Source organism: Hemiscyllium ocellatum, chromosome 9 (assembly GCF_020745735.1).
Source record: "Hemiscyllium ocellatum isolate sHemOce1 chromosome 9, sHemOce1.pat.X.cur, whole genome shotgun sequence".
Classification (NCBI taxonomy): domain Eukaryota; kingdom Metazoa; phylum Chordata; class Chondrichthyes; order Orectolobiformes; family Hemiscylliidae; genus Hemiscyllium; species Hemiscyllium ocellatum.
In genome coordinates, this window is record NC_083409.1 from 113,441,846 (window position 1) to 113,467,055 (window position 25,210).

At 42.7% G+C, this 25,210-nt stretch overlaps 1 protein-coding gene across 1 annotated transcript in view; it reads right to left on the reverse strand.

The window, feature by feature from the left end:
• rabggtb (Rab geranylgeranyltransferase subunit beta) overlaps positions 1 to 21,617 on the reverse strand; it is a 47,367-nt gene extending 25,750 nt beyond the window's left edge. Inside the window, exons 1-4 of the mRNA XM_060830656.1 lie at positions 21,561 to 21,617; positions 17,241 to 17,348; positions 11,119 to 11,316; positions 2,773 to 2,878 (exon numbers count right to left, since the gene is read on the reverse strand). Coding sequence (XP_060686639.1) covers positions 2,773 to 2,878; positions 11,119 to 11,316; positions 17,241 to 17,348; positions 21,561 to 21,563 — 415 coding nt within the window. The 5' untranslated portion in view covers positions 21,564 to 21,617. The remainder of the gene's footprint in view (positions 1 to 2,772; positions 2,879 to 11,118; positions 11,317 to 17,240; positions 17,349 to 21,560) is intronic.
• Between the last annotated feature and the right edge of the window lie 3,593 nt (positions 21,618 to 25,210).

The following is a 25,210-nucleotide window of genomic DNA, read 5'->3' on the forward strand; positions in this document are numbered from 1 at the left end:
ATTTGCAGATGACACTAAGGTCGGTAGAGTTCTGGATTGTGCCAAAGAATGTTGCAGGTTACAGAGGAACATAGATAAGCTGCAGAGCTGGGCTGAGAGGTGCCAAATGGAGTTTAATGTGGAAAAGTGTGAGGTGATTCACTTCGGAAGGAGTAACTGGAATAAAGAATACTGTATTTATGTCAAGATTCTTGGCACTGAAGATGAGCAGAGAAATTTCGATGCCCATATACATAGATTGTTGCCACCCAGGTTGATAGTGTTGTTCAGAAAGCATATGGTGTGTTAGCTTTTATTGGTAGAGGGATTGAGTTTCAGAGCCATGAGGTCATGTTGCAGCTGAACAAAACTCTATCCAGCCGCACTTGGATAACTGTGTTCGGTTCTGTTCACCGCATTATCGGAAGGACATGGACGCTGTGGAAAGAGTTCAGGGGAGATTTATTAGGATGTTGCCTTGTATGGAGGGAAGTAAAAAATGAGGTCTGCAGATGCTGGAGATCACAGCTGCAAATGTGTTGCTGGTCAAAGCACAGCAGGTTAGGCAGCATCTCAGGAATAGAGAATTCGACGTTTCGAGCATAAGCCCTTCATCAGGAATAAGAGAGAGAGCCAAGCAGGCTGAGATAAAAGGTAGGGAGGAGGGACTAGGGGGAGGGGCGATGGAGGTGGGATAGGTGGAAGGAGGTCAAGGTGAGGGTGATAGATGACCTGGGGGGTGCAGTGTCCCTCCTCCCTACCTTTTATCTCAGCCTGCTTGGCTCTCTCTCTTATTCCTGATGAAGGGCTTATGCTCGAAACGTCGAATTCTCTATTCCTGAGATGCTGCCTAACCTGCTGTGCTTTGACCAGCAACACATTTGTATGGAGGGAAGGTCTTACAAAGAAAGGCTGAGGGACTGGAGGCTCTTTTCCTTAGAGAGAAGGTGGTTGAGGGATGACTTAATTGAGACATAAGATAATCAGAGGGATAGATAGGGTAAATAGTGAGAGCTTTATTCCCCAGATGGGTTGGCTAGCACGAGGGGACATAGCTTACGAACAGATATCAGAGGTATTCAGAGTAGTAGGGCCGTGGAATGCCCTGCCTATAACAGTAGTAGACTCACCAACTTGAAGGGCACTTAAATGGTCATTGGATAAACATATGGATGAAAACATAATATTGTTGGTTAGATGGGCTTCAGATTGTTGCACCAACCTGTGGAACCATCGATGGCCGAAGAGACTGTACTGCACTGTAATATTCTATGTTCTAGGTGTGTGATGGAATATTCCCCACCTGCCTGGATGACATCAACTCCAACAACACTGAAGAAGCTTGACATCATTCAAGAAAAAGCAGCCTACTCGGATTGGCACTACATCTACAAATATCTACCCTGTCCACCACTGATGCTCAGGAGCAACAGTGTGTACCACATACAAAATGTTCTACAAGAGTCACCAAAGGTCCTTACCAAACCCATTACTACCATCAAGAAGGATAAAGTCTGCAGATACAAGGGAATACCACCACCTGTAATTTCTGCTCGAGGTCACTCATCATCCTGAGATGCCAGTATATTGCTGCTCCTTTAGTGTCAATAGATCAATATCCTAGAATTCCCTCCCTAACTGCATTGTTGATTACCAACAGCACATAGACTGTAGTGGTTCAAGATGGTATCGCACATCTCACTTTCTCAAGGGCAACTTGGGATGGGCAATAAATGCTGGTCCAGCCAGGACAGGCCATGTCCCACAGGTGAATTTTTAAAAATTCTCAAACTAGCATGGGGATTTCAATACTATCCTCTGGATTACTAATGAAGGGCTTCAACCCTGTCAGTCCAGTAACACCACCACAATGACACCATGACAAAGCAGCTGAGCTTTGTTATACATATTCATATATGGCTAAAGTAAAACCCACATGACTTCCCAATTTCCAGCTTCAAAATCATGCTACTAAATCAGTGAGAACCACAGACTGAGGCACGATGACTTGCAAATATGCAAGATGTACATGGAGTTCCATTTGCTACAGTTCCACACAGCTGATGACAAAGTTAGAGCTCAGGAAATAAAAGAGATAGTAGCAACATGGATCCAGAATTGGCTGAGAGATAGGAAACAGACAGTAATAGCTAATGGATGCTTTTTTAAGCTGAAGGAATGCTTGCCCTGGAGTTCCCTAGAGATCACGCTTTTTCTGACATGCATGCATAAGCCTGATCTGTGTGTCCTGGGCATAATTTCAATGTTTGCAGATACTTCAACAAGTGGAGGCATGGTAAACTGTGGACAATGATAGTGTGGAATTTCAAAAGGACATTGAGATGTTGGTGGAATGGGTGGACAAGTGACAAATGAAATTAAGCAAGGAGAAATGTGACAGACAGTGGAGAGCTTATGGAGTTCACTACCTCAGAATGCAGTCAAAGCCAAAACATTGTTTCAAGAAGTAATTTGAAACAGCACTTGGGGCTAAAAGAATCAAAGAGTGTGGGAAGAAAGCAGGAACAGGCTATTGAGTTGGACAATCAGCCATGACCATAATGGAATGACAGAGCTGCCTTGAAGAGCCAAATAGCCTACTCCTATCCCAATTTTATATGCTCTGAGCCCATTGAGCAAAATGGCCTTCGTTTGTGTTGTAAATATTGCGCAAATTGATTCCTCCATTAATTCCACAAATTAACTTATGTAGGTGCACCAAAACTACCTCTAAATGCAATGTTGGTTTAGAATAGTACAGTTCATACAAACCCTGTGCACCAGGAAACTTACCCCATTTGTCACCAGCAAAGGAACCATCATCTTGTTGGAGGCCTTTAACATATTCAACAACTTTATTAACATCAATGACATGAAGACTATCATAGAGAGAGAGGATCTAGATTAAAAGAAACATATTATAGTAACAGAAGTAGTAGCAATTATCATACCTATTCACAGTGCTTTTTAACACAGTAGAACTTCCAAAAACCCTTTGCTAGACACAATCAGACTCAATTTAGGGTTAGCGATAGTCTTATGGTATTATTGTTAGTCTGTTAATCCAAAGACCCAGTTAATGTTTTGGGGTGCCGGATACAAATCCTGCCACAGCAGCTGGTGAAGTTTGAGTTTGATGGTGCAAATATTTTCCAAAAAAATGGAATTTGAATCCATAAAAAAATCTGGAGTAACAACAACCATGAATCCATTGTCAACCAATGTCCCGAAGGAAAGGAACCCGTGATCTCACTTGTCTGGAGTTTGAGCGGTGGGCAGTAAATGCTGACCTAACCAACAACATCCTCATCCCATTGATGAATTTTTAAAAAAAAAAGACAAATAATTTAGCCAGCAACACATCAACTTTGATAGGCAAGTTTCAGAGGTTTCCAAAAATTGGAGGGGGGGGGCACGGGGGGGGAAAGAGATGATAGAATGATAGTACATGCCTTCAGCAGCTTCACAGAAATTGAAAGCAATACATTCTCCCCAAACCAACTCTCAGCGTGTTCAAGAGCTAAGTTCACATGATGCTTTTTAAAAGGTAAAGTAATATGTTGAGCAAAGGGAGAGAATTCTGTGATGAAGTGAGGTGAGTGAAGCAGGGCAGGGTTTAGAAAACTAAAGGCTCTGGTACTGAATTACAGAAGAGGGAGGAAGCTGGAATCTAAAAGCATGCATGGGAAGAGAAGATTTGAGCAGACTGAAACAGAGATAGGGATGAATGGCGAGAATTAGAGAAGGAGTTCTTGAAGAGACCTGTAGTCAGCACAAGGATTGTGATTACACAACCAAATTTGGAGAAAGGAAGTTACACAGCAAATGTCTGGCCAAACCAGGATTGTCATATTAGAGACTGAAATTTGGGCTGAATGCTCTGACAAAAGATTACAGATATGAAACATTAACACTATTTTTCTGACTGCAGATATCACCAAATCTGCTGAGTATTTCTAGCATTTTCTGTTACTAGAAGAGTAATTCGATTACTTTTTAAAAAGTTGGATCATTGTTTGCTGTGTTATTACAATAGAGCAATCAAATCACATCGGATAGGATGGGATTGGATAGAATTAATCACATGGAAAAAGTTGGTCAATTTGGAAGAGACTAGCTTTGAAGTAGCAATCAAGTGTCTGGGGGGAGGGAGGAGATAATTTTGTTTACATGGTATACATGGACTTTCAGAAAGTGTTTGAAACAATACCAACAAGATACCTGTGAGGAAAGTGATAGGTCATGCTACAAAAGGGACAGAAGTCACAGTGAGCAGAGCTTCATCAAGGGAGGTTGTTACATCTGACAAATCTGTAACAACTCATTGAGGTGGTAATGAGTAAATTAGACACAGGAGATGTGGATGTGATCTATTTGGACTTCCAGAAGGCCTTTGACAAGATGTCTCACAGGAGGTTGTTAAATAGGACAAGAGCCCATGATGTTAAGGGTAAGGTACTGTCATGGAAAAGGGATTGGCTGTCTGACAGAAGGCAGAGAGTGGGGATAAAAGGGTCTTTTTCAGGATGGCAGCTGGTGACTTGTGGATTTCTGCAGCAATGTTGGAACAAACTACTATTCATGTTATACAATAACAATCTGGAAGAAGGAACTGAGGGTGTTGTTGCTGAGTTTGCAGATGACACAAAGAGGGGCAGGTAGTTTTGTGGAAGCAGAGAGGCTGCGGAAGGACTTGGATAGGCCGGGAGATTTGGCAAAGAAGTAACAGATGGAATACAATATAGGAAATTGAGGTTATGCACTTTGGTCGAAAGAATACAGGCATAGACTTTTTTTTAAAACAGGGAAAGGCTTCAGAAATCTGAAGCACAAAGGGACTTGGGAGTCTAGTTCAGGATTCCCTTAAGGTTAACATACTGGATCAGTTGGCAGCTTGGAAGTCAAATGCATTGTTAGCATTCATTTTAAGAGAGCTAGAGTAAGAGAGCTGAGAAGTACTGCTAAGGCTGGAAAAGACTCTGGTCAGACTGTATTTGGAATATTGTGAGCAGTTTTGAGCCCCACATTTAAAGGGAGGATTTGCTAGTTTTGGAGAGGCTCCACGGGAGGTTCACAATGAACCTGGGGATGAAGAGCTTGTCAGATGAGGAGTGCTCAGGACTCTGGGCCTGTACTCAAATGTGCTTATAAAGTTAAAGGGGGTTCTCATTGAAACTTACACAGTACTGAGGGGCCTGGATAGAGTCGATGTGGAGAAAATGTTTCCAGGACTCAAACTAGGGCACAGCCTCAGAAAGGGATGAACTTTTAAAGGAGGAATTCCTTCAGCTCAAGGCTTCTGAATCTGGGGAATTGAGTGTATTTAAGACAGTGATAGATAGGTTCTTCATCGATATGGGGATTAAGGGTTATATAGAAAAGGCAGGAAAATGGGGTTGAGGATCACATCGTCTTGATTACATGACAGAGCAGACTTGATGGGCCAAATGGCACAATTCTGCTACTCTATTTCATAGTCTTATGGGTCGATATTGGGACCCTTGCTTTTCTTGATGTATATTCATGACCTGCACTTTGGTGTGCAAGTGGCCCTTGCCCCTAACCTTGGAAGAACTGTATGCTGCCAGGACAGTTATGGAACTCCAAAAAGACACTGAAGTTAGTGGAGTGGATGAATAATGGCAGATGAGAATCAAAGCAGAAACCTGAGAAGTGATGAACTTTCATTGAAAGAACATTGAAAGGTACGGTAAAAAAGGTGTGGAATTCTAAACTGGGTGTGGAAGCAGAGGGATCTGGCTGTATGTGTGCACAGATCAGTGATGGTAGCAGAATAGATGGAGTGTTAATAAAACAGACCAGGTCTACATGAGACTACATAAAGATAGCTGGTTCCTTCCCTAAGGTTGCAGAGTTCCAAACTAGACGACATAATTTAAAGTGAGAGGAAAAAGGCTTAAAAGGGACCAAGGGGCATTGTTTTCCACGCAGGGGGTGATTCATATGCAGAATAAACTGCCAGAGGAAGTAATGGATGCAGGCACAGTTACAACATTTAAAAGACATTTGGGCAGATACATGGATAGGAAAGGTTTAAAGGGATATGAGTCAAATGCCGGCAAATGGGACTCATTTAATTTGGGGAACTTGGTCAGCATGGACATGTTGGACCAATGGTTTTGTGTCCGTGCTATATGTTTCAAGAACATTAGTGAACCAGAAGGGCTTTTCCAACAATCAACAATGGATTTGATTCATTAGACTCTTAATTCTAGATTTTTTATTGAAAATCAAATATCACAATCTGCTGTGAGGGGATTTGAATCCTGATCCCTGGAATGTTACCTGGATTCTCTGGATTAACAATCCAGTGATAATACCAGTAGGCCATCACCTCCTCATGACTATACTAGACACTCGTTAGAACTCATCTGGAATATGGTGAACAGTTGTGGTGCCACATTATCTGTAACACGCCAGTTGATTGGAAAGAGGGCAGAAGCAATTTCCAAGAATGGTTCCAGAAATGAGAAACTTCATTAATGAGGACAGATTGAAGAAGTTGGGATTGTCTCCACGGACAGAAAGCAGCTAAAGGAGATTTGATCAAAGTTTTCAAAATCACAAGCAAGTAGGCAGTAAATAGGGAGTTGCTCCTGTTCAGAAAAGGAACAAGGTGGTATAGGCTTCAAATGATACATAAATGAAACATGGGTGATGTGAGAAAACAAATTTTTTCACACAGTCAGTAGTTAGGATATGAAATGTACTGTCTGGAAATGTGGAAAGGCAGGTTCAATGGAGTCATTCAAGGAGGCATTGGATGAATATTTAGATATAAATGGTGTGCAGGGTTATGAGGAAAAGACAAGAGATAGAACCAGTGCAGGCAGAATGGTCCGAATAGCCTCCTTCTGCACCATATCAATTCTGAGATATCACTATCTCATAACTTCCCTGCCTTTTACAACATGCTCATTATCTCAAAACTGCACCATTCCACATGAGCGGCACTATATTGTGGTTCAGAGGATTAAAAAATCTTGCTTTGCCAGTCAAGACATGAAGCTTTTGTTTCTTTTACTCACCTGCTCCAGACAATAGGTAACCTGCTGTACTGAGTCACTAGAAGAGTGAGTCACAGAACAGGTTATCAATGAAGTTTTCCAGCATTCTCAGGATTCTACTCAGAGTATAAGCACAAACCACATGCTATATTTCAATATAACAATTTAAAACTTCTTTGGCAATTGGAGTGAAACTTCAACACACTGCCTTGTTTTTCAGAATTCAATCACACATCATAAACCACATTAGCACAGTGACTTTTACTTGTCCAGGACTTCCACAGAAATAGGTAAGTCTGGGCGCTTACTCCGCAGGCTGTAGGACCCTAAATGGGCATGCATTTAAGGTGTGAGGGAGGAAGTTGAAAGGAGGTGCGAAGGGCAAGTTTTTTTTAAAAACAGTGTGGTAGGTGTCTGGACGGACTGCTAGCGGCTGTCCTGTATTATGTTCTATGGTTGCACAAGGATGCACAAGTTATTCCATTATTAACAATTTTGAATGAAATCACAGCCTAAACATCCAAGCCAGACCAGTCAGGGGCATGTCACATAAAGGGTAGTGGAATTCAATGTTGAGCCTGAAGAGATAGATAGGTATGTGGATGCATACATTCTGGGGGAGCATGAGGGGGGCTATCAGTTCTAAATTTCTAAATTCTGATAGATTTGTGTTAAGAAATGGTATTACATTAAATTTCAGATACCAGTCAACCATCATCCAATGAATATCAGAATATACTTGAGGGAGGTAAATTACTTCTCCTAACTGTAATTCAGGTTCAAGTTGAAGGTCTCCCTAGGCATGCAGCAATCTGATGCAGGACACAAAGGAGCAGCTCACAAAACATCTAAAGAAATTTCAAATTAATGGAAGCTGATTATTCAGTACATCTGCTCAATGTCGGTATTCACACTCCACAACATGCAGGGATCTGTTCTGGGACTTCTGCTCTTTAATTTTTATAAATGACTTGGATGAGGAAGTGGAAGGGTGAATTAGTAAGTTTGCCGATAACACGGAGGTTAGTGGAGTGGTGGATCATGGGGAGAGTTGTAGGTTGCAACAGAACATTGACAGGATGCAGATCAACCTGGAAAAAGTGTGCAGAGATTCATTTTGGAAAGTAAAATTTGAATACAGGGTCAAAGGCAGAATTCTTGGCAGTGTGAAGGAACAGAAGTCCATGTACATAGATCCCTCAAACTTGCCACCCAAGTTGATAGGGTTGTTAAGAAGGTATATGTACGTTGGCTTTCATTAGCAGGGGAATTGGATTTAAGAGCTGTGAGATTACGCTGCAGCTCTATAGAGCCCTGGTTAGACCAAACTTGGAATATTGTGTTCAGTTCTGGTTGCCTCATTATAGGAAGAATGTGGAAGCTTTAGAGACAGTGCAGAGGAGATTTACCAGGATACTGCTTGGACTGGAGGGCTGGTCTTATGAAGAAAGGTTGAGAAGCTAGGGCTTTTCTGATTGGAGTGAAGAAGGATGAGAGGTGACTCAATAGAGGGGCACAAGACGATGAGAGGCATAGATAGTGTGAATAGTCAGAGATATTTTCCCAGGGGAGAAATAGCTACCACAAGGGAGCATAATTTTAAGATGATTGGAGGAAGATTTAGGGGAGATGTCAGAGAAAGATTCTTTACATAGAGAGTGGTAGGTGCTCGGAATGCACTGCCAGCGGTGGGAGTAGAGTCAGAGACATTACAGACATTTAAGCAACTCTTGGATAGGCACATGGATGATAATAAAATGAAGGCTAAGTAATTGAGTCTGATCTCAGAGTAGGATAAAAGGTAGGCACAACTTCAAGGGCCGAAGGGCCTGTATTGTACTGTACTGCTCTATGTTCTATGACTCTCACCATCAGTATATTCTTCTATCCCTTTCTCCCCCATATTCAACTTCCCTTGGAAGGTATCTTTGCTTTTCAATTCAACCACTCCCCACATTCCACATTCTGACCACTGTCTACGTGTATGTTCCTGCTTCCAGGAGATTTTAACCATCATAGGACCAACTATGGTCCTCCTCATGGGCCAATTTAAAAGAAATAGAATGCAACCCAATATAAAAGACTGATAGCCAAAGAATGATATTGTTCCACAGAGGGAGTGAATCCCACTAACTCCTGTAATAACGAAACTTCCCCTGAGGAGTTGAGTCTATGCTCTCCAGAGTTTAGCGGCTTGAGAAATTATTTCATTGACAATTTACAGAATTCTTAAAGGGATCAACAGGGTAGATGCAGAAAGATCTGAAACCAGGAAAAACAGTCTTAAAGGACAAGCCATTTATAGGTAAGATGAGAAAGATTTTACTCAATCATCATCAGCTGCTTCATTAATGAGCTTTTCTCTAACACAAGATCAGTCACAGGATGTTCACTGATGACAGCAAAATGTTCAGCACCATTCCCAACTCCTCAGATATCAAAGCAGTTCATGCCCATACGCAGCAAGACCTGGAAAATAACCAGGCTTGGGCCAATAAGTGGCAAATAACACAGGCACCACATGATGCCAGGCAATAACCATCTTCAACAACAGAGAATCTAACCATTGCCTCTTGACATTCAATGACTCTTCTGCAATCTGTGCTCATTCTAACAAGACTATTTATTTACACTGCACATATATAGAATTCTATATACACTGAAAGCATTTTCTCTTTACAATCTCTCCAGCTCTCCTCCTCTTTACATGATGTCTGCACCACTATCTTTTTGACTATCCTGTTAACCCAACACCCTAGAATGATGCAGGTCCTGGGCCTCCTCCTCCACCACCGCTCCCTCACCACCCGACACCTGGAGGAAGAACGCCTCATCTTCTGCCTTGGAACACGCCAACCCCAGGGCATCAATGTGGACTTCACCAGTTTCCTCATTTCCCATCCCCCCACCTTACCCCAGTTCCAACCTTCCAGCTCAGAACCATCCTCATGACCTGTCCTACCTGCCAATCTCCCTTCCTGCCTATCTGCTCCACCCTCCTTTCTGACCTATCACCTCATCTCCACCCCCATTTCGCCTACTGTACTTTGCTATCTTCCCCCCTCCCCCCAACATTTATCTCTTCCCCCCGGAGGCTCCCTGACTCTATTCCTGATGAAAGGCTTTTGCCCAAAACATCAACTTTCCTGCTTCTCGGATGCAGCCTGACCTGCTATGCTTTTCCAGTACCATTCTAATCTGAATGCAGTGAATGCTGAGGGGAGGAAAAATTTCTTCATCCAGATAGTGGTGAACCAGTGGAGTTCCCTAACACAGAAAGCAGTTGAGGTCCAATTATTGAATGTTTTCAAGAGTAAGATACAGTTCTTAGGGTTATAGGGATCAAAGGGTATGGGGTGAAAGTAGGTAGAGCATTGAGTCAGATGATTAGCTATGGCAGAGCAGGCTTGAATGATCGAATGATCATATCCGGCTTCCATTCTCCATGTTTCCATGAAAGGAAACTCATGCAATCTATAAACTCGAGGTTAGCTCTGTTGGGCTGAATGGCCTGTTTTCAAATGCAAGGAAATAGCACAAAGAACCACATTGTTTGTATATTGCTTAATTACAAAACCATATCTTTTTCTCAATTAGATGTATAATGCAACATGACTAAAGTCACAAAGACAGCTAAATTTCTGCTCTACTGCAAGTAACAGTTTGGATGTAGGTTTGCTTGCTGAGCTGGTTCATTTCCAGACGTTTCGTTACCTTACTAGGTAACATCTTCAGTGGTCCTCAGGCGAAGCAATGCTGAAAATTCCTGTTTTCTATTTACACATTTGGGTTTCTTTGGGTTGGTGATATCATTTCCAACATCACCAACCCAAAGAAACCCAAACACAAATAGAAAGCAAGAATTTTCAGCATTGCTTCGCTCAAGGTCCACTGAAGATGTTACCTAGTAAGGTAACAAAACGTCTGAAAATGAACCTTCCAGCTCAGCGAGCAAACCTACATCCAAAACCTCAACCTGAGCTACTAATCTTCTCAAAACTCGCAAGTAACAGTTATGAATTGAGTGATTAGCTGATTGCTTTTAGTGTGTGCTGTACTGACCAATCACTTGAGATCACTTACAAATTGACAAAATGGCTATCAAACCTACCTGCACAGCGCTCAGGGTATAAAGGAGATGAGGATCATGGCCTATACTAGCTCCAACTCCCCCACAGTCATGCTGACACGACTTGACAAACTGTAGGATTTCCTCTTTGTTCATGCGCTGCAGTTGCCCCATTAAGTCCATAACGGTCAGCCCCCAATAGATTCCACTCATCCTCAAATATTCAGACATGCAGTATTCCTAAAAGCAAAGCCAGAAAGAACATCAATGGTTAATCTGCAAACTCAGTAGCTTTACTCTGACACCAAGTTAATCGTTAGAAAGTAGAAATGCAACATGCCCTCAGCAGATTTTTATACTGTCTCTGAACTGCCTGTTGGAGATGAAATAATTACATCAGTAAAGATTGATTTACTTTTTTTATTCATTTATATGACATGGCTGTGGCTGGTTGGGCCAGCATTTATTGTCCACTGAAAGGCTAGCCTATTTCAGAGGGCATTCAAGAGTCAAGCAGATTGTTATGGATCTGGAGTCACATATAGACCAGACAAGGTAAAGAAGGAAGATTTCCTTCCTTAAAGGGTATCAGTGAACCAGATGGTTACTTACAACACTGAACAGTGATTATATAGCCACCATCAGAAGCTTAGTGAATTCCATGTGACAAAAGATAATTTTGATATAACCAAGTGTTTCAATTACATGGAACCACTGTTACAAAGGTGTTATTTCATTAAACTATCCATAGGATGCGGATCTCACTGAAATAGCTTGCATTTATTGCCTACTCTTAGCTTTTTTTTATTCATTTGTGGGACTTGGGTATCCCTGGCTGCCCAACATTGATAAACCATCCTTATTTGCCCTTGGGAAGGTGGTGGTGAGCTGCTTTCATGAATTGCTGCAGTCCACTGACTGTGGGTTGATCCACAATGCTGGTAGGGATGGAATTCCAGGAATTTGACCCAATGACTGTGAAGGAATGGCGATATATTTCCAAGTCGGGTGGTGAGTGGCTTGGAGGGAACTAGCAAGGGGTGGTGTTCCCATGTACCTGCTGCCCTTGTCTTTCTTGATAGAAGTGGTCTTGGGTTTGGAAGGTGCTGTCTGAGGATCTTTGTTGAATTTGCTGCCTTTCATATTGACTTTCTACTTGAACTGCTGTAGTTGATATTGTAAAGAGGTTTCCTAAATGCCAGGAGGTAGGGCATTCCTGCAACTTGAACCATCAATACTTAAGGAACAACTGAAAGTTGTTCAAAATGGTTACGTATTCTGACTTCTGAGGTGAACTTGGGAAGTGGAACTTTGCCCTTCTTGGTATTAAAGGTCACAGATTAAACACAAGCTATTTTCTTTTGTACATTAAACCAATTCCTAGATTGAAAATTCCAAACGTTTTGTAATTGTTCTGGAATTTCTGGGAAAAGAAAACATAATATTGAAAGATGGAATGCAGGATTGTGAATGCTTAAAATCTGAGAAAATCAGAAAATTTAGGAACATTCAGCAGGTCAGCCATCAGCTAAGAGAGTTATTGACTCTGGTTGTCAGTTCTTCATCAGAATTAGGAAAAGTTAGACATCAACTAGATTTCGAGCAAAGTGTATGTGGGACACGTACAAAAAGGTCTGTGATCAAATATAAGACAGGAAAGATTAAATAATAAAAGGGTTAGTCTTCCAGATGGCAGCCCAGTGGAAGAAAAAAAAACAAGATAAGGAGATTTAATGAAAGGGAATGATACTGGATAGCTTCCAGGAACAGAGGGATCTTGGGGTAATTATTCACAGAATCCTAAAGTAGGCAAAGCATGTGAATAAGATAGTTAAAGAGACATATGAGACACTTGCTTTCACCAGTTGTGGCCTGGTGTGTAAGAGCAAGGAAGTAATGTTGGAGTTGTCCAGAGCATTGGTGAGGCCACTGTATGAAGTTCTGGTCACCTCACAACAGGAAGAATGTGATAGCACTGGAGGGGGTAGAGGTTAACCAGGACATTGACTGGGATTGAGAAATCAAACTAAAAGACGACACTAGATAGGTTTGGTCTGTTTTTTTTAAACAGAAGACTGAGGGGGGGACATGATTGAGGTGTATAAGATTGAGGGATATGGACAAAATAAATAGGCAGCAGCTTTACTTCTTGGTTAAGGAATCAATCACAGGAGGGCATAGTTTTAGGGTAAGGAGTAGATCAAGAGGGGATTCGGGGAAAAAAAACATTTTCACTCAGTACGTGGTGGGAATCTAGAATGCAATGGGAAGGCATTGGAAGCTGGAAACCTTACAAACTTTAAAAATATTGGGATGAGCACTTAAAATATTACAACAATCGATGATATGGAACAAGTGCAGGAAATTGGGATCAGCACATGTTTAGTGGTAGTTATATTGGAGCAGACTTTTTTTGCACTGTATGAATCTACAGGGGCAAAAGAACTAGAAATGAAACAAAGAAATAAAATACATGCCTCTAGCTGATAGGCTGCTGCCTAAAAACAATTCTGCTAAAAATATGCAAAGAAAAGGAAACAAAAGTGGGCTGTGGGTAAAACAGCATTAGGTCTCAAATTTCTGAACTCAAAGTCGAACCTTACAATTAACACCGAGTTCAAAAACCATTGTGGTTAATTGATTCATTGAACCAGTGATCACTATCATGATTCATTTCTCAAGATATCAAGGCGATGGTCATCAATAGTAGTGTGTAATCTGCACAGCGTGTGCCTTTAGAGACAGTTGATGGAATTTGCATCCTCATTTCAAAAAAACTCAAACTTGCATTTATATAGCACTTTTAAAATAGATCACCACAAGCCAATTCACAAGAATGCTTTAAAACTTCCACTTTGATCAAGATTTTTATGGTCATTTGTTTATTAAGTCCCTTATTTCGACACAGTTTCTGACATTCTAACAGTAAAGATGCTGTACAAGTATTGAATTGATAAGATAATTTAGGATGATGATATGTGGCCACAAATATTCCCTCAGAAATTAAGTGAAAACTTTTTTTTTGGAGTTAACCGCTGTCAAACAGTGCTGCGTGAAATGATTTGGTATGATAATACCATGTTAAATGTGTAACAGAAATTAAAATGATCAAATCAATTTTGATGGTTATTTTTCAATGATGCAGAAATAGAACAAATGACCAACATGAGCAATAACTGAGGAGCTGGGACATGAATTTTGCTCAAAGTTCTCCTAGTAACTAAATAAGGAAAATATCAAAATAACTGCCAGCAATTTGACAGCAAGCAGATGTGACTGCCAAGATGTGTTGAATGCATGTGGTTAAATGGGGGGATGATGTATTTCTCTCAATGGATTTATTTGGAACTATGATATCAGTTTGTGGCCATCAAAGCACCACCCTTTGCTGTCTCACATGTGAGGCAGAAGATATTATGTTCAAGTAACACACCAGAGATTTAATCAAAGCTGCTGCTTCTATCCTGCACTGACACGGTGCAACGCTGTCAGAGGGCTAACACTGATGGAGCTGAAATCAGATAAACACGAGGTGTTGCATTTCAGCAGGACAAACCTGGGTAGGACTTACACAGTTAATAGTAGGGCCCTGGTGAATATTGTTCAACAGATAGATCTAGATGTGCAGGTACACAGTTCCTTGCAAGTGGAATCACAGGTAGACAGGGAGGTAGTGAAGGCAGTGTTTGGCATGCTTGCCTTCACTGGTCCCTGAACTGAGTACAGGAGCTGAAACATCATGTTATGGTTATATAAGACATTGGTAAGGCCACATTTGGAGTACTGCATACATTTCTGGTCATCCTAGAGTTATTAAACTGGAAAGGATGCCAAAGAATTGACAAGAATGTTGCCGAGACTGGTTAGCTTGAGTTTAAGGAGAGGCTGGATTGGTTGGGATTTTTCCCTGGACCATAGCAGGCTGAGAGGTGACCTTAGAAAGGCTTATAAAATCATGAGGGGCATAGATAAGATGAATGGCCAAGGTTTTTTCCCCAGAGTAGGGGAAACAAAGAAACTTTACAGCCCAGGAACAGACCCTTCAGTCCTCCAAGCCTGTGCCGATCCAAATCCACTGTCTTAAATATCACCCAATTCCTGAGGATATGTATCCCTCCGCTCCCCACCTACTCATGCATCTGTCCAAATGCACCTTAAATGAATCTACCGTGCCTGCCTCTGCTGCCCATGCGTTCCAGGCACCTATCACTCTCTTTCCACGCGTATCCCTCTTAAACTTTTCTCCCCTCACCTTGAAATCATGACCTCTCGTTATTGAATCCCTCAACTTGGGGAAAGAAAGCTTATCTCTATCCACCCTGTCCATACCTTACATGGTTTTGTAGACCTTGATCAGGTCCCCCTCAATCTCCTTTTTTCTAATGAAAACAATCCAAACCTACTCAACCTCTCTTCATAGCTAGCACCTTCCATACCAGGCAACATCTTCGTAAACCTTCTCTGCACCCTCTCCAAAGTGTCCACATCCTTTTGGTAATGTGGTGACCAGAACCGTACACAGTATTCTAAATACGGCCGAACCAAAGTCTCGCACAACTTTAACATGACCTGCCAACTCTTATACTCGATACCTGTCTGATGAAGGCAAGCCTACCATATGCCTTCTTGTCAACTCTATCCACTGTGCAGCCACCTCAGGGTGCAATGGACCTGAACTCCCAGATCTTTCTGCTCATCAACTTTTCCCAAAGCCCTTCCATAACAGTAGAGCTAACTCTCAAATTAGACCTCCCAAAATGCATCACCTCACGTTTGCCCAGATTGAGCACTATCTGCTACTTCTGTGCACAACTCTCCAGACTATCTATATTCTCCTGTACTCTTTGATAGTCCCCTATGCTTTTGTTACTCCACCAATCTTCCTGACATCTTCAAACTTACTGATCAGAACACCAATGCACTCTTCCAGATCATTTATGTATATTACAAACAACAGCGGCCCCAGCACTGATCCCTGTGGAACACCACTGGTCACCTTTCTCCATTTCGAGAAACTCTCTTCAACTACTACTGTTTCCTGTTGCTCAACCAGTTCATTATCCACCTACCCTGCACACCATGTGACTTCACTTTCTCAATTAGTTTACCATGGGAAGCCTGATCAAATGCCTTACTAAATAAAGTCCATGTATATGACATCTATGGCCCTTCCGTCATCTATTAACTTGGTCACTTCCTCAAAGAAGTCCAAAACTAAAAGACATTGGTTTAAGATGAGACAGGAAAGATTTAAAAGGGACCTTAGGAACAACTTTTTCTCACATTGAAGTGTATGTACAGAATGAACTGCCAGAGGAAGTGGTAGAGGAACAGTACAATTACAACATTTAAAAACCATTTGGACAGGTACATGGATAAGACAGGTATAGAAGGACATGGACCAAATGCAGGCAAATGGACAGTTCAGTTTAGGAAATCTGGTTAACATGGAAGAGTTGAGCCAAAGGGTCTGTGTCCGTGCTGTATGACTCAATGAACACCGCACAGTCAGGGTCAGCACAGATGGAGTGCTGCACTGTTAAAGGCTCAATGTTGAAGAAATACAGCACATGACTGACAGATTCTTATAAAGGGAGCATTCACTACCAGTGAATAAGTACAAATGTGTACTTCCTTGTCAGAGATGCTGTCATTCTGTTGAAACATTAAGTCAAGGCTTGGTTGGTCTTGTCAAGTGGATATAAGATCCCGCTGCACAAATAGCAGTATCTGATTTCATATTTATCTCTCTGAAAATTTCAATGGAACAGATCAAAAATTTCAAAAATGAGCGAGAGTTTTCTTTTTACAAACTACTCTAACATAGGCTAAAAAGTTGAAATTGTGAAAATGCTGACTTGGAGGTCAGGAGCATATTTTTTAATTCACTCATATGAATGGGCATTACTGGCTGGGCCAGCATTCATTGCCCTGTCCTGAATTGTCCCTTCAAAGATGGTGGCGAGCTGCCTTCTTGAACCATTGCAGTCCAAGTGCTGTAGGTAGATAAACAATGCAATTCTGGAAGGAATTCCAGGATTTGAACCAATAATAAAAGTGGATGAAACAATCAACCATAATTGAATTGAATGACAAAACAGGCTGGAACACCTAAATTGTTTCCCCCCGATCCTATAGGTTTAAAAGGATATTTTTGTACCTACATAATCATCCTTCTTTGCTCCATATGAGGCAATGTAATCAGAATGCTTATCCAGTAATAGAACAGTGGGAGCATCAGCTTTGAGAACCACATCTTTCACTGGGGTGCCCTGTAAAATAAATAAATTAACCAGAGGTGTAAAGATCACAAAATACTACAGCGTGCACACATCAAGCAACACAGCACCAAAAAAGCAGCAGCCAGGGTAGAATGAGCTAATGTGACCACACAGACTTGATATCAGGGCTAAGATAGTGCAATGGCTTACGTTATGGACCAGTTCCATATTGACTACAACCTGTCACCTCTTGCAGAGCTCAGGTGAAATTAAAATCAAATAGTATGATGCAAATATCATGCTGCTACATGATTCACCTCTCACATGCAATCTGTATAGACAGGCTTTATACAAACAGAACGTGTATTTAAACAGCTGGCAGAGGGTCAATCCAAAGAAAAGTTCCACAATATGCCTATCCAAATATCTATTTCCTCAGAAATTTCCCTTCCAGTCAGATCCTTCCATGTACCCACAGTTTATAAGCTAAACTTGTAGTTCCACTCTATTCCAGAAATTTCAAAGGTTTGAATGGGGATTTTGAAAGGAAATCAATTAAACCATTCCCAAAAAACAAGGAGTCCAGGACAAGGAAAAAAACCCTTCAAATCAGAGCTGTGTTATTCAGTTTAATAGTTTAATGTCTCAAGTATAAAAAGCAGTTTGAGCAGTGCAAGCCTGAATTCTGTAATTAGCTTCCTGAAGTGGCCTTCAACTTTAACTTGCACAGAACCCATAATACAAAACTAACCCTTTTGGGCTAAATGGCCATGCAAGTGAATATTTTCATGAGCTCATTCCTAACCTTCATTACTAGCCCTTCCTTCTACCCTTCTCTCTCGCACACTTACTAAACTTCCCCTTAAACATTCTGGCATAATTCACCTTGAGCATTTACCATGGGAATAAGTTCATAATTTGTTTTGTTTGTTCATTCATTGGATATGGGAGTTGCTGACAAGGGCCAACATTTGTTGCCTATTCCTCACCACACACTGGGAACATGAGAAACTGCCCCTTCAGCCTGATCCAATCAGATTGCCAAATTCTCAATTTTAAAAGACTTTGACCTGCTTGTACTGTACAGCCACTCCAAATTCTCAGCAGAATATTATCAACCCCAAATACAAACAGGGTATTCAACATCACAAAAGCAATCAAGGATGGTTCATGTAGACAGTTACAATGAAATCCCTATTATCCGCATGGTATAAAGTGTAAAGCCTGCTTCTTCCAAACTGGTGTGGGCAGCTCAATCAAAAGGATGATTCTGCTAGTGGCCAAGCAAGTGTAATAGAGGCTCTATCAGGTAACTCAGTGCTTACAAAATTACACCACTACCAAACAAACTAACAGCAAAGCAACTGAGGAGGGTGCTGAAAGGGACTTGAACAGCCCAACACATTGTCCTCAACACAGACGTTGCCCTTTGCATGCCCCTTTTATTCCCACCCACATTCCTTTGTGCTCCCCTGTTCCTTGCCAGCTCCTGCTGCCTCCAACTAGTCCAAGTCCTTTCTGAAGCTCAAGAGGCATTAAATCCAAAAAGCTGGCATTAGCCTAACCACGATTAAACGTACAGTCAATACGTGACATTTTGTAATGCTTCCCATTTATCAGCTTCAACTCTCACCTTTATGTCAATTCCGTAAATCTCAGTTCATGCCAGAACACCTGGCCAGTATAATTTTTCTTGCTCACAAACCTGCCTAAAGGATAGGGCAGCAGTGACAAAGCACCACTATCTGAAAGTCCTCTCAAAGACACATACCACCTTCATTTGCAATTATATTAACTGTCCCATTAAAGAATCCAGGATCACAACACAAGATATTACTGTGAATAGACAATACGCTTCTAATGAGCCCACGAATGCAGGTTGGGGAATTTGGGGGTAATATAAGTATTGAACTTTAACCAAAGCCAGAGCTTGCAAAGTTTCTACAGACAAAGGCCGAGATTGTGGATACAACAATCGATGCCAGATCATTTGTTAATTTTTAAACAGATTGGCGGAATTTTATTCAACAAAAGTATTCAGGGCTAAGGTTCAATGGTGAAAGGAGGGAGATCATGGCCTCAGGGAATAAATTGCCTTCTACTGTTCTTAACAGAATGCCTTCATTACAGAGACGTTGCAAAGTTTCAAGCAAACCCAAGGGACAGCTAGTGATGGACACAAAACACTAGGTTAGTCAGCAAGATAAGGGGCGTAATTTTAAGATGAGAAAGTTTTAAAAAAGACATGAGGGGCATTTTGTTTTGTTTACACAGAGTGATTCATGTGTAGAATAAACTGCAAGAGGAAATAGTACATGCAGGCACAGTTACAACATTTAAAAGACATTTGGACAGGTACATAAATAGGAAAGGTTTGGAGGGTTATGGGCCAATTGCAGGCAATGGAACTAGTTTAGCTTGGGAACATGGACGGCCTGCACTAATTGGGCCAAAGGGCCTGTTTCCATGTTGTATGACTCTATCATGTTCCAGGAATCAAAGGCTGCCCTAAGGCAGTTTAGAGCCATTAAAAGGTCAATATTCAAAGTATGTTCATTTCCTTCCCTCACAAGCATTTTATCAAAATCGCAGCATGTTGCAAAGCAACTGACAGCCAATATTTGCAAGACATTGAAGAGAGATTGAATTGATTAGACCTATTTTCACTAGAGTTTAGAAGAATGGGGAGGGAATTTTAACCGGGCTAGACAAGGTAAACACAGGAAGGATGTGCCCAATGACCAGGGACTCCAGACACATGAGTCATAATCTAAGGGTACAAGAAGCAAAGAGAAATTTCTTTATCCAGAGCGTGGGAACTCTCTGTCACAGCTGTTGAGGCCAAAGCATTGAATGTTTTCAAGGAGTTAGATACAGTTCACTGGGCTAATGGAATCAAAAGGGTATGGAGAAAGCAGGAACAGAGGATTAATTCGGATGTTCAGCCATGATCGTACTGAACTGGAAAGCAGGCTAGAAGGGCCAAATGGAATACTCGTGCTATTTTCCACATTTATTACATAAGCACATTGAAGTACAGACACTATTTCACAGATAACTGTAACTTAAATTTCTTGATATAAGATATCATAATAAAAAGCATCACACTACTATTCAGTGTCTTTGAGAAATATTATCCAGTACATTAGGGCGAATTTTCCCACACTTCTCTGAACTAGTGCCATATGATTTTGACTTCCATCAAAAACAGCAACTAAATGACCTTCTAAAGACAACACTTCTCTCACTGTGGCGCTCCCTCAGCACTCATCCTCCGACACTGCCGCGCTCCATCGGCACTGACCCTCTAATGGTGCAGCACTTCCTCAGCACTGACCCTCTGACAGTGTAGTGCTCTCGCTGAATGGTACTGAGTGTTTGCTCAGGTTATGTCTGCACTGGCTACATAGTTGTACTGTGGCGGGGGAAGAGGAGGGGGTGGCGGGAGAGGAGGGAGAGTGGTGGATATAGGAGGGGGGGGGAAATGGGAAAGGGGGGAGGGAGGAAAGAGAGGTCACTAAGGTTGAGGACATTCTTGAGGGGTGGAAGGGGGTGGGGGGGTGCGAGAGAGGGGGGGTGCGAGAGAGGGGGGGGTGCGAGAGAGGGGGGGGTGCGAGAGAGAGGGGGTGTGCGAGAGAGGGGGGGGTGCGAGAGAGGGGGGGGTGCGAGAGAGGGGGGGGTGCGAGAGAGGGGGAGGGAGGGGTGGGGGAAGGAGGGGTGGGGGAAGGAGGGGTGGGGGGGAAGAGAAGGAGGGGTGGGGGGGAAGAGAAGGAGGGGGTTGAGGGGGAAGTGGAGGGGGGAAGAGGAGGGGGGTGGAGGGGGGTGGAGGGGGGTGGAGGGGAAGAGAGGAGGGGGGTGGGGGGGAAGAGAGGAGGGGGGTGGGGGGGAAAGAGAGGAGGGGGGTGGGGGGGGGGGAAGAGAGGAGGGGGGTGGGGGGGGAAGAGAGGAGGGGGGTGGGGGGGAAGAGAGGAGGGGGGTGGGGGGGAAGAGAGGAGGGGGGTGGGGGGGGAAGAGAGGAGGGGGGTGGGGGGGGAAGAGAGGAGGGGGGTGGGGGGGGAAGAGGAGGGGGGTGGGGGGAAGAGGGGAAGGGGGGTAGGAAAGAGGGGTCACTAAGGTTGAGCACATTCTCCCCTCATTCCTATTCTCTCCCAAAATCATTGCTTCAGGCGCAACCACAGCCGCTCCGCCAGTGTCCCCCTCCCCACCCACCGGGTTCCAGAACATTCCCCGCGCCGCCCGGTACCCGCCGCGCTCCTGCCTCACCATTCCGCCGCCCAGCTGCTGTCTCTGCCCCGCACTCAGGACCCCGACACCGCCCCGCACAGCTGTCCCCGTCACTGCCTGCTCTCACAGCGGCTACTGCGCTTGCGTGCTAGCCCAGCACTACCCTCTTCTGGCGGAAGAGAGCATTGCGGAAGCTGACTCTCATTGACCTATGAAAGAGACAATGACAACACCAGGGCGAAGGTTTAATATCACACAACACCAGGTTATAGTCCAACAGGTTTATTTGAAAGGACATGTTTTCGGAGCACTACTCCTCTGTCAGGTAGCTAGTGGAGCAGAATCAGAGGATGTAGAATTTATAGTAAAAGTTCAAAGTGTCATACAACTGATGAACAAACCTAGACTGCTGTTAAATTGGTATTTACATATTAATCATTCAAAACCCAGTTCTAAGTGATTAAAGACTGAACAGCAATCTAGAGGTTCAATGCATCTCATCAGTTGCATGACACTTTAATCTTTTACTGCAAATTCTGTGTCCTGTGACACTGCCACACTAGCTACGTCTGTATTCACAATGGAAAAACACAATGTTGCTAAGGAGAACATGCTATTCGACGGGATTGAGGTTCACAAGGAGGAGTGTTTGCAATTCTGGAAAGTGTGAAAATAGATAAATTCCCTAGGCCTGATGGGAGTTATCCTAGGATTCTCTGGCAAGCCAGGGAGGAGATTGCTGAGCCTTTGGTTTTGATCTTTATGTCGTCATTGCCGACAGGAGTGGTGACAGAAGACTGGAGGATATCAAACATTGTCCCCTTGTTTAAGAAAGGGAGTAGAGATAACCTTGGAAATTATAGACCAGTGATCCTTTGGTTGTGGGGAAAGTTTTGGAAAAAGTTATAAGAGATAGAATTTATAATCATCTAGAGAGGAATAAGTTGAATAGGAATAGTCAACACGGTTTTGTGAAGGGTAGGTCATGCCTCACAAACATTATTGAGTTCTTTGAGAAGGTGACCAAACAGATGGATGAGGGTAAACTAGTTGATGTGGTGCATATTAATTTTAGTAAGGCATTTGAGAAGTTTCCCCATGGTAGGCTATTACACAAAATACAGAGGCATGGGATTGAGAGTGATTTAGCGGTTTGGATCAGAAGTTGGCTAGCTGAAAGAAGACAGAGAATGCTGGGTGATTGGAAATGTTCATCATGAAGTTCAGTTACTAGTGGTGCACCGCAAGGATCTGTTTTGGGGCTACTGCTGTTTGTTGTTTTATAAATTATCTGGATGAGGGCATAGAAGGATGAGTTAGTAAATTTGCGGATGACGCTAAAGTTGGTGGAGTTGTGGATAGTGCTGAAGGATGTTGCAGGTTACAGAGGGACATAGATAAGCTGCAGAGCTGGGCTGAGAAGTGGCAAATGGAGTTTAATGCAGAAAAGTGTGAGGTGATTCACTTCAGAAGGAGTAACAGGAATAAAGAGAACTGTATTTATGTCAAGATTCTTGGCTCTGAAGATGAGCAGAGAAACAGGAATATAGAGTACTGGGCGAATGGTAAGATGCTTGGTAGTGTAGATGAGCAGAGAGATCTTGGTGTCTGTGTACGTAGATCCCTGAAAGTTGTCGCCCAAGTTGATAGGGTGTTCAGAAGGCATACAGTGTGTTAGCTTGTATTAGTAGAGGGATTGAGTTGCAGAGCCACGAGGCCATGCTGCAGCTGTACAAACTCTGATGCAGTTGTACTTAGACTATCGTGTAAGGTTCTGGTCACCGTATTGTAGAAAGGATGTGGAACCTTTTGAAAGGGTTCAGAGGAGATTTACTAGGATGGTGCCTGGTATGGGAGAAAGGTCTTCTGAGGAAAGGCTGAGGGATTTGTGGCTGTTTTTGTTCGAGAGAAGAAGGTTGAGAGGTGACTTAATTGAGGCCTATAAGATATTGGATTAGATTAGATTCCCCATAGTGTGGAAACAGGCCCTTCGGCCCAACAAGCCCACACCGACCCTCAGAAGAGTAACCCACCCAGATCCATTTCCCTCTGAATGGGCATTTTAGCATGGCCAATTCATCTGGCCCGCACATCTTTCGACTGTGGGAAGAAACCGAAGCACCCGGAGGAAACCCACGCAGACACAGGGAGAACTTGCAAACTCCACACAGACAGTTGCCGAAGTCTGGAATCGAACCTGGGATTCTGGCTCTGTGAGGTAGTAGTGCTAACCACTGAGCCACCATGCTGTTCGATGTAGGTTTGCTCACTGAGCTGGAAGGTTCATTTCCATACGTTTCATCACCATACTAGGATGGATGTGTTGTTCCAGTCGAAGTGGTGTCCTTCCTCATCCACCTGTAAGGATACTAGTGAGAGAGGGTCATGTCTTTTTGTGGCTAGTTGCTGTTCATGTATCCTGGTGGCTAGTTTTCTGCCTGTTTATCCAATGTAGTGTTTGTTACAGTCCTTGCTCGGTATTTTGTAAATGATATTAGTTTTGCTCATTAAGTGTATAAGTCCTGCTAAGATTTGCTTTCCCAAAATGCAGCATCTCGCACTTATCTGAATTAAACTCCATCTGCCACTTCTCAGCCCTCTGGCCCATCTGATCAAAATCCTGTTGTAGTCTGAGGTAACCCTCTTCATTGTCAACTACACCTCCAATTTTGGTGTAATCAGCAAACTTACTAACTGTACCTCTTATGCTCACATCCAAATCATTTACATGAGTGATGAAAAGTTGTGGATGCAGCAACCCTCCACCACACCCTCTGTCTTCTACATTTGAGCCAGTTCTGAGTCCAAGTGGCTAGTTCTCTCTGTATTCCATGAGATCTAACCTTGCTAACCAGTCTCCCATGGGGAACCTTGTCAAATGCCTTACTGAAGTCCATATAGATCATGTCTACTGGTCTGCCCTCATCAATGTTCTTTGTTACTTCTTCAAAAAACTCAATCAAGTTTGTGAGACATGATTACCCACACACAAAATTATCCCTAATCAGTCCTTGCCTTTCCAAATACATGTACATCCTGTCCTTCAGGATTCCCTCCAACAACTTGCCCACCACTGACGTTAGGCTCACTGGTCTACAGTTCCCTGGCTTGTCCTTACCATCTTTCTTAAACAGTGGCATCATGTTAGCCAACCTCCAGTCTTCCGGCACCACACCTGTGACTATCGATGATACAAATATCTCAGCAAGAGGCCCTGCAATCATTTCTCTAGCTTCCCTCAGAGTGCTAGGGTACACCTTATAAGGTCCTGGGGATTTATCCACTTCTATGTGTTTCAAAACATCCAGCACTTCCTCCTCTGTAATTTGGACATTTTGCAAGATTTCACCACCTATTTCCCTGCAGTCTATATTTTCCATGTCCTTCTCCACAGTAAATACTGATGTAAAATACTCATTTCGTATCTCCCCCATCTCCCGCGGCTCCACACAAAGGCCGCCTTGCTGATCTTTGAGGGGCTCTATACTCTCTCTAGTTACCCTTTTGTCCTTGATGTATCTGTAAGATCCGTTTGGATTCTCCTTAACTCTATTTGCCAAATCTATCTCATGTCCCCTTTTTACCCTCCTGATTTCCCTCTTAAATATATTCCTACTGCCTTTATACTCTTCTAAGGATTCACTCGATCTATCCTGTCTATACCTGACATATGCTTCCTTCTTTTTCTT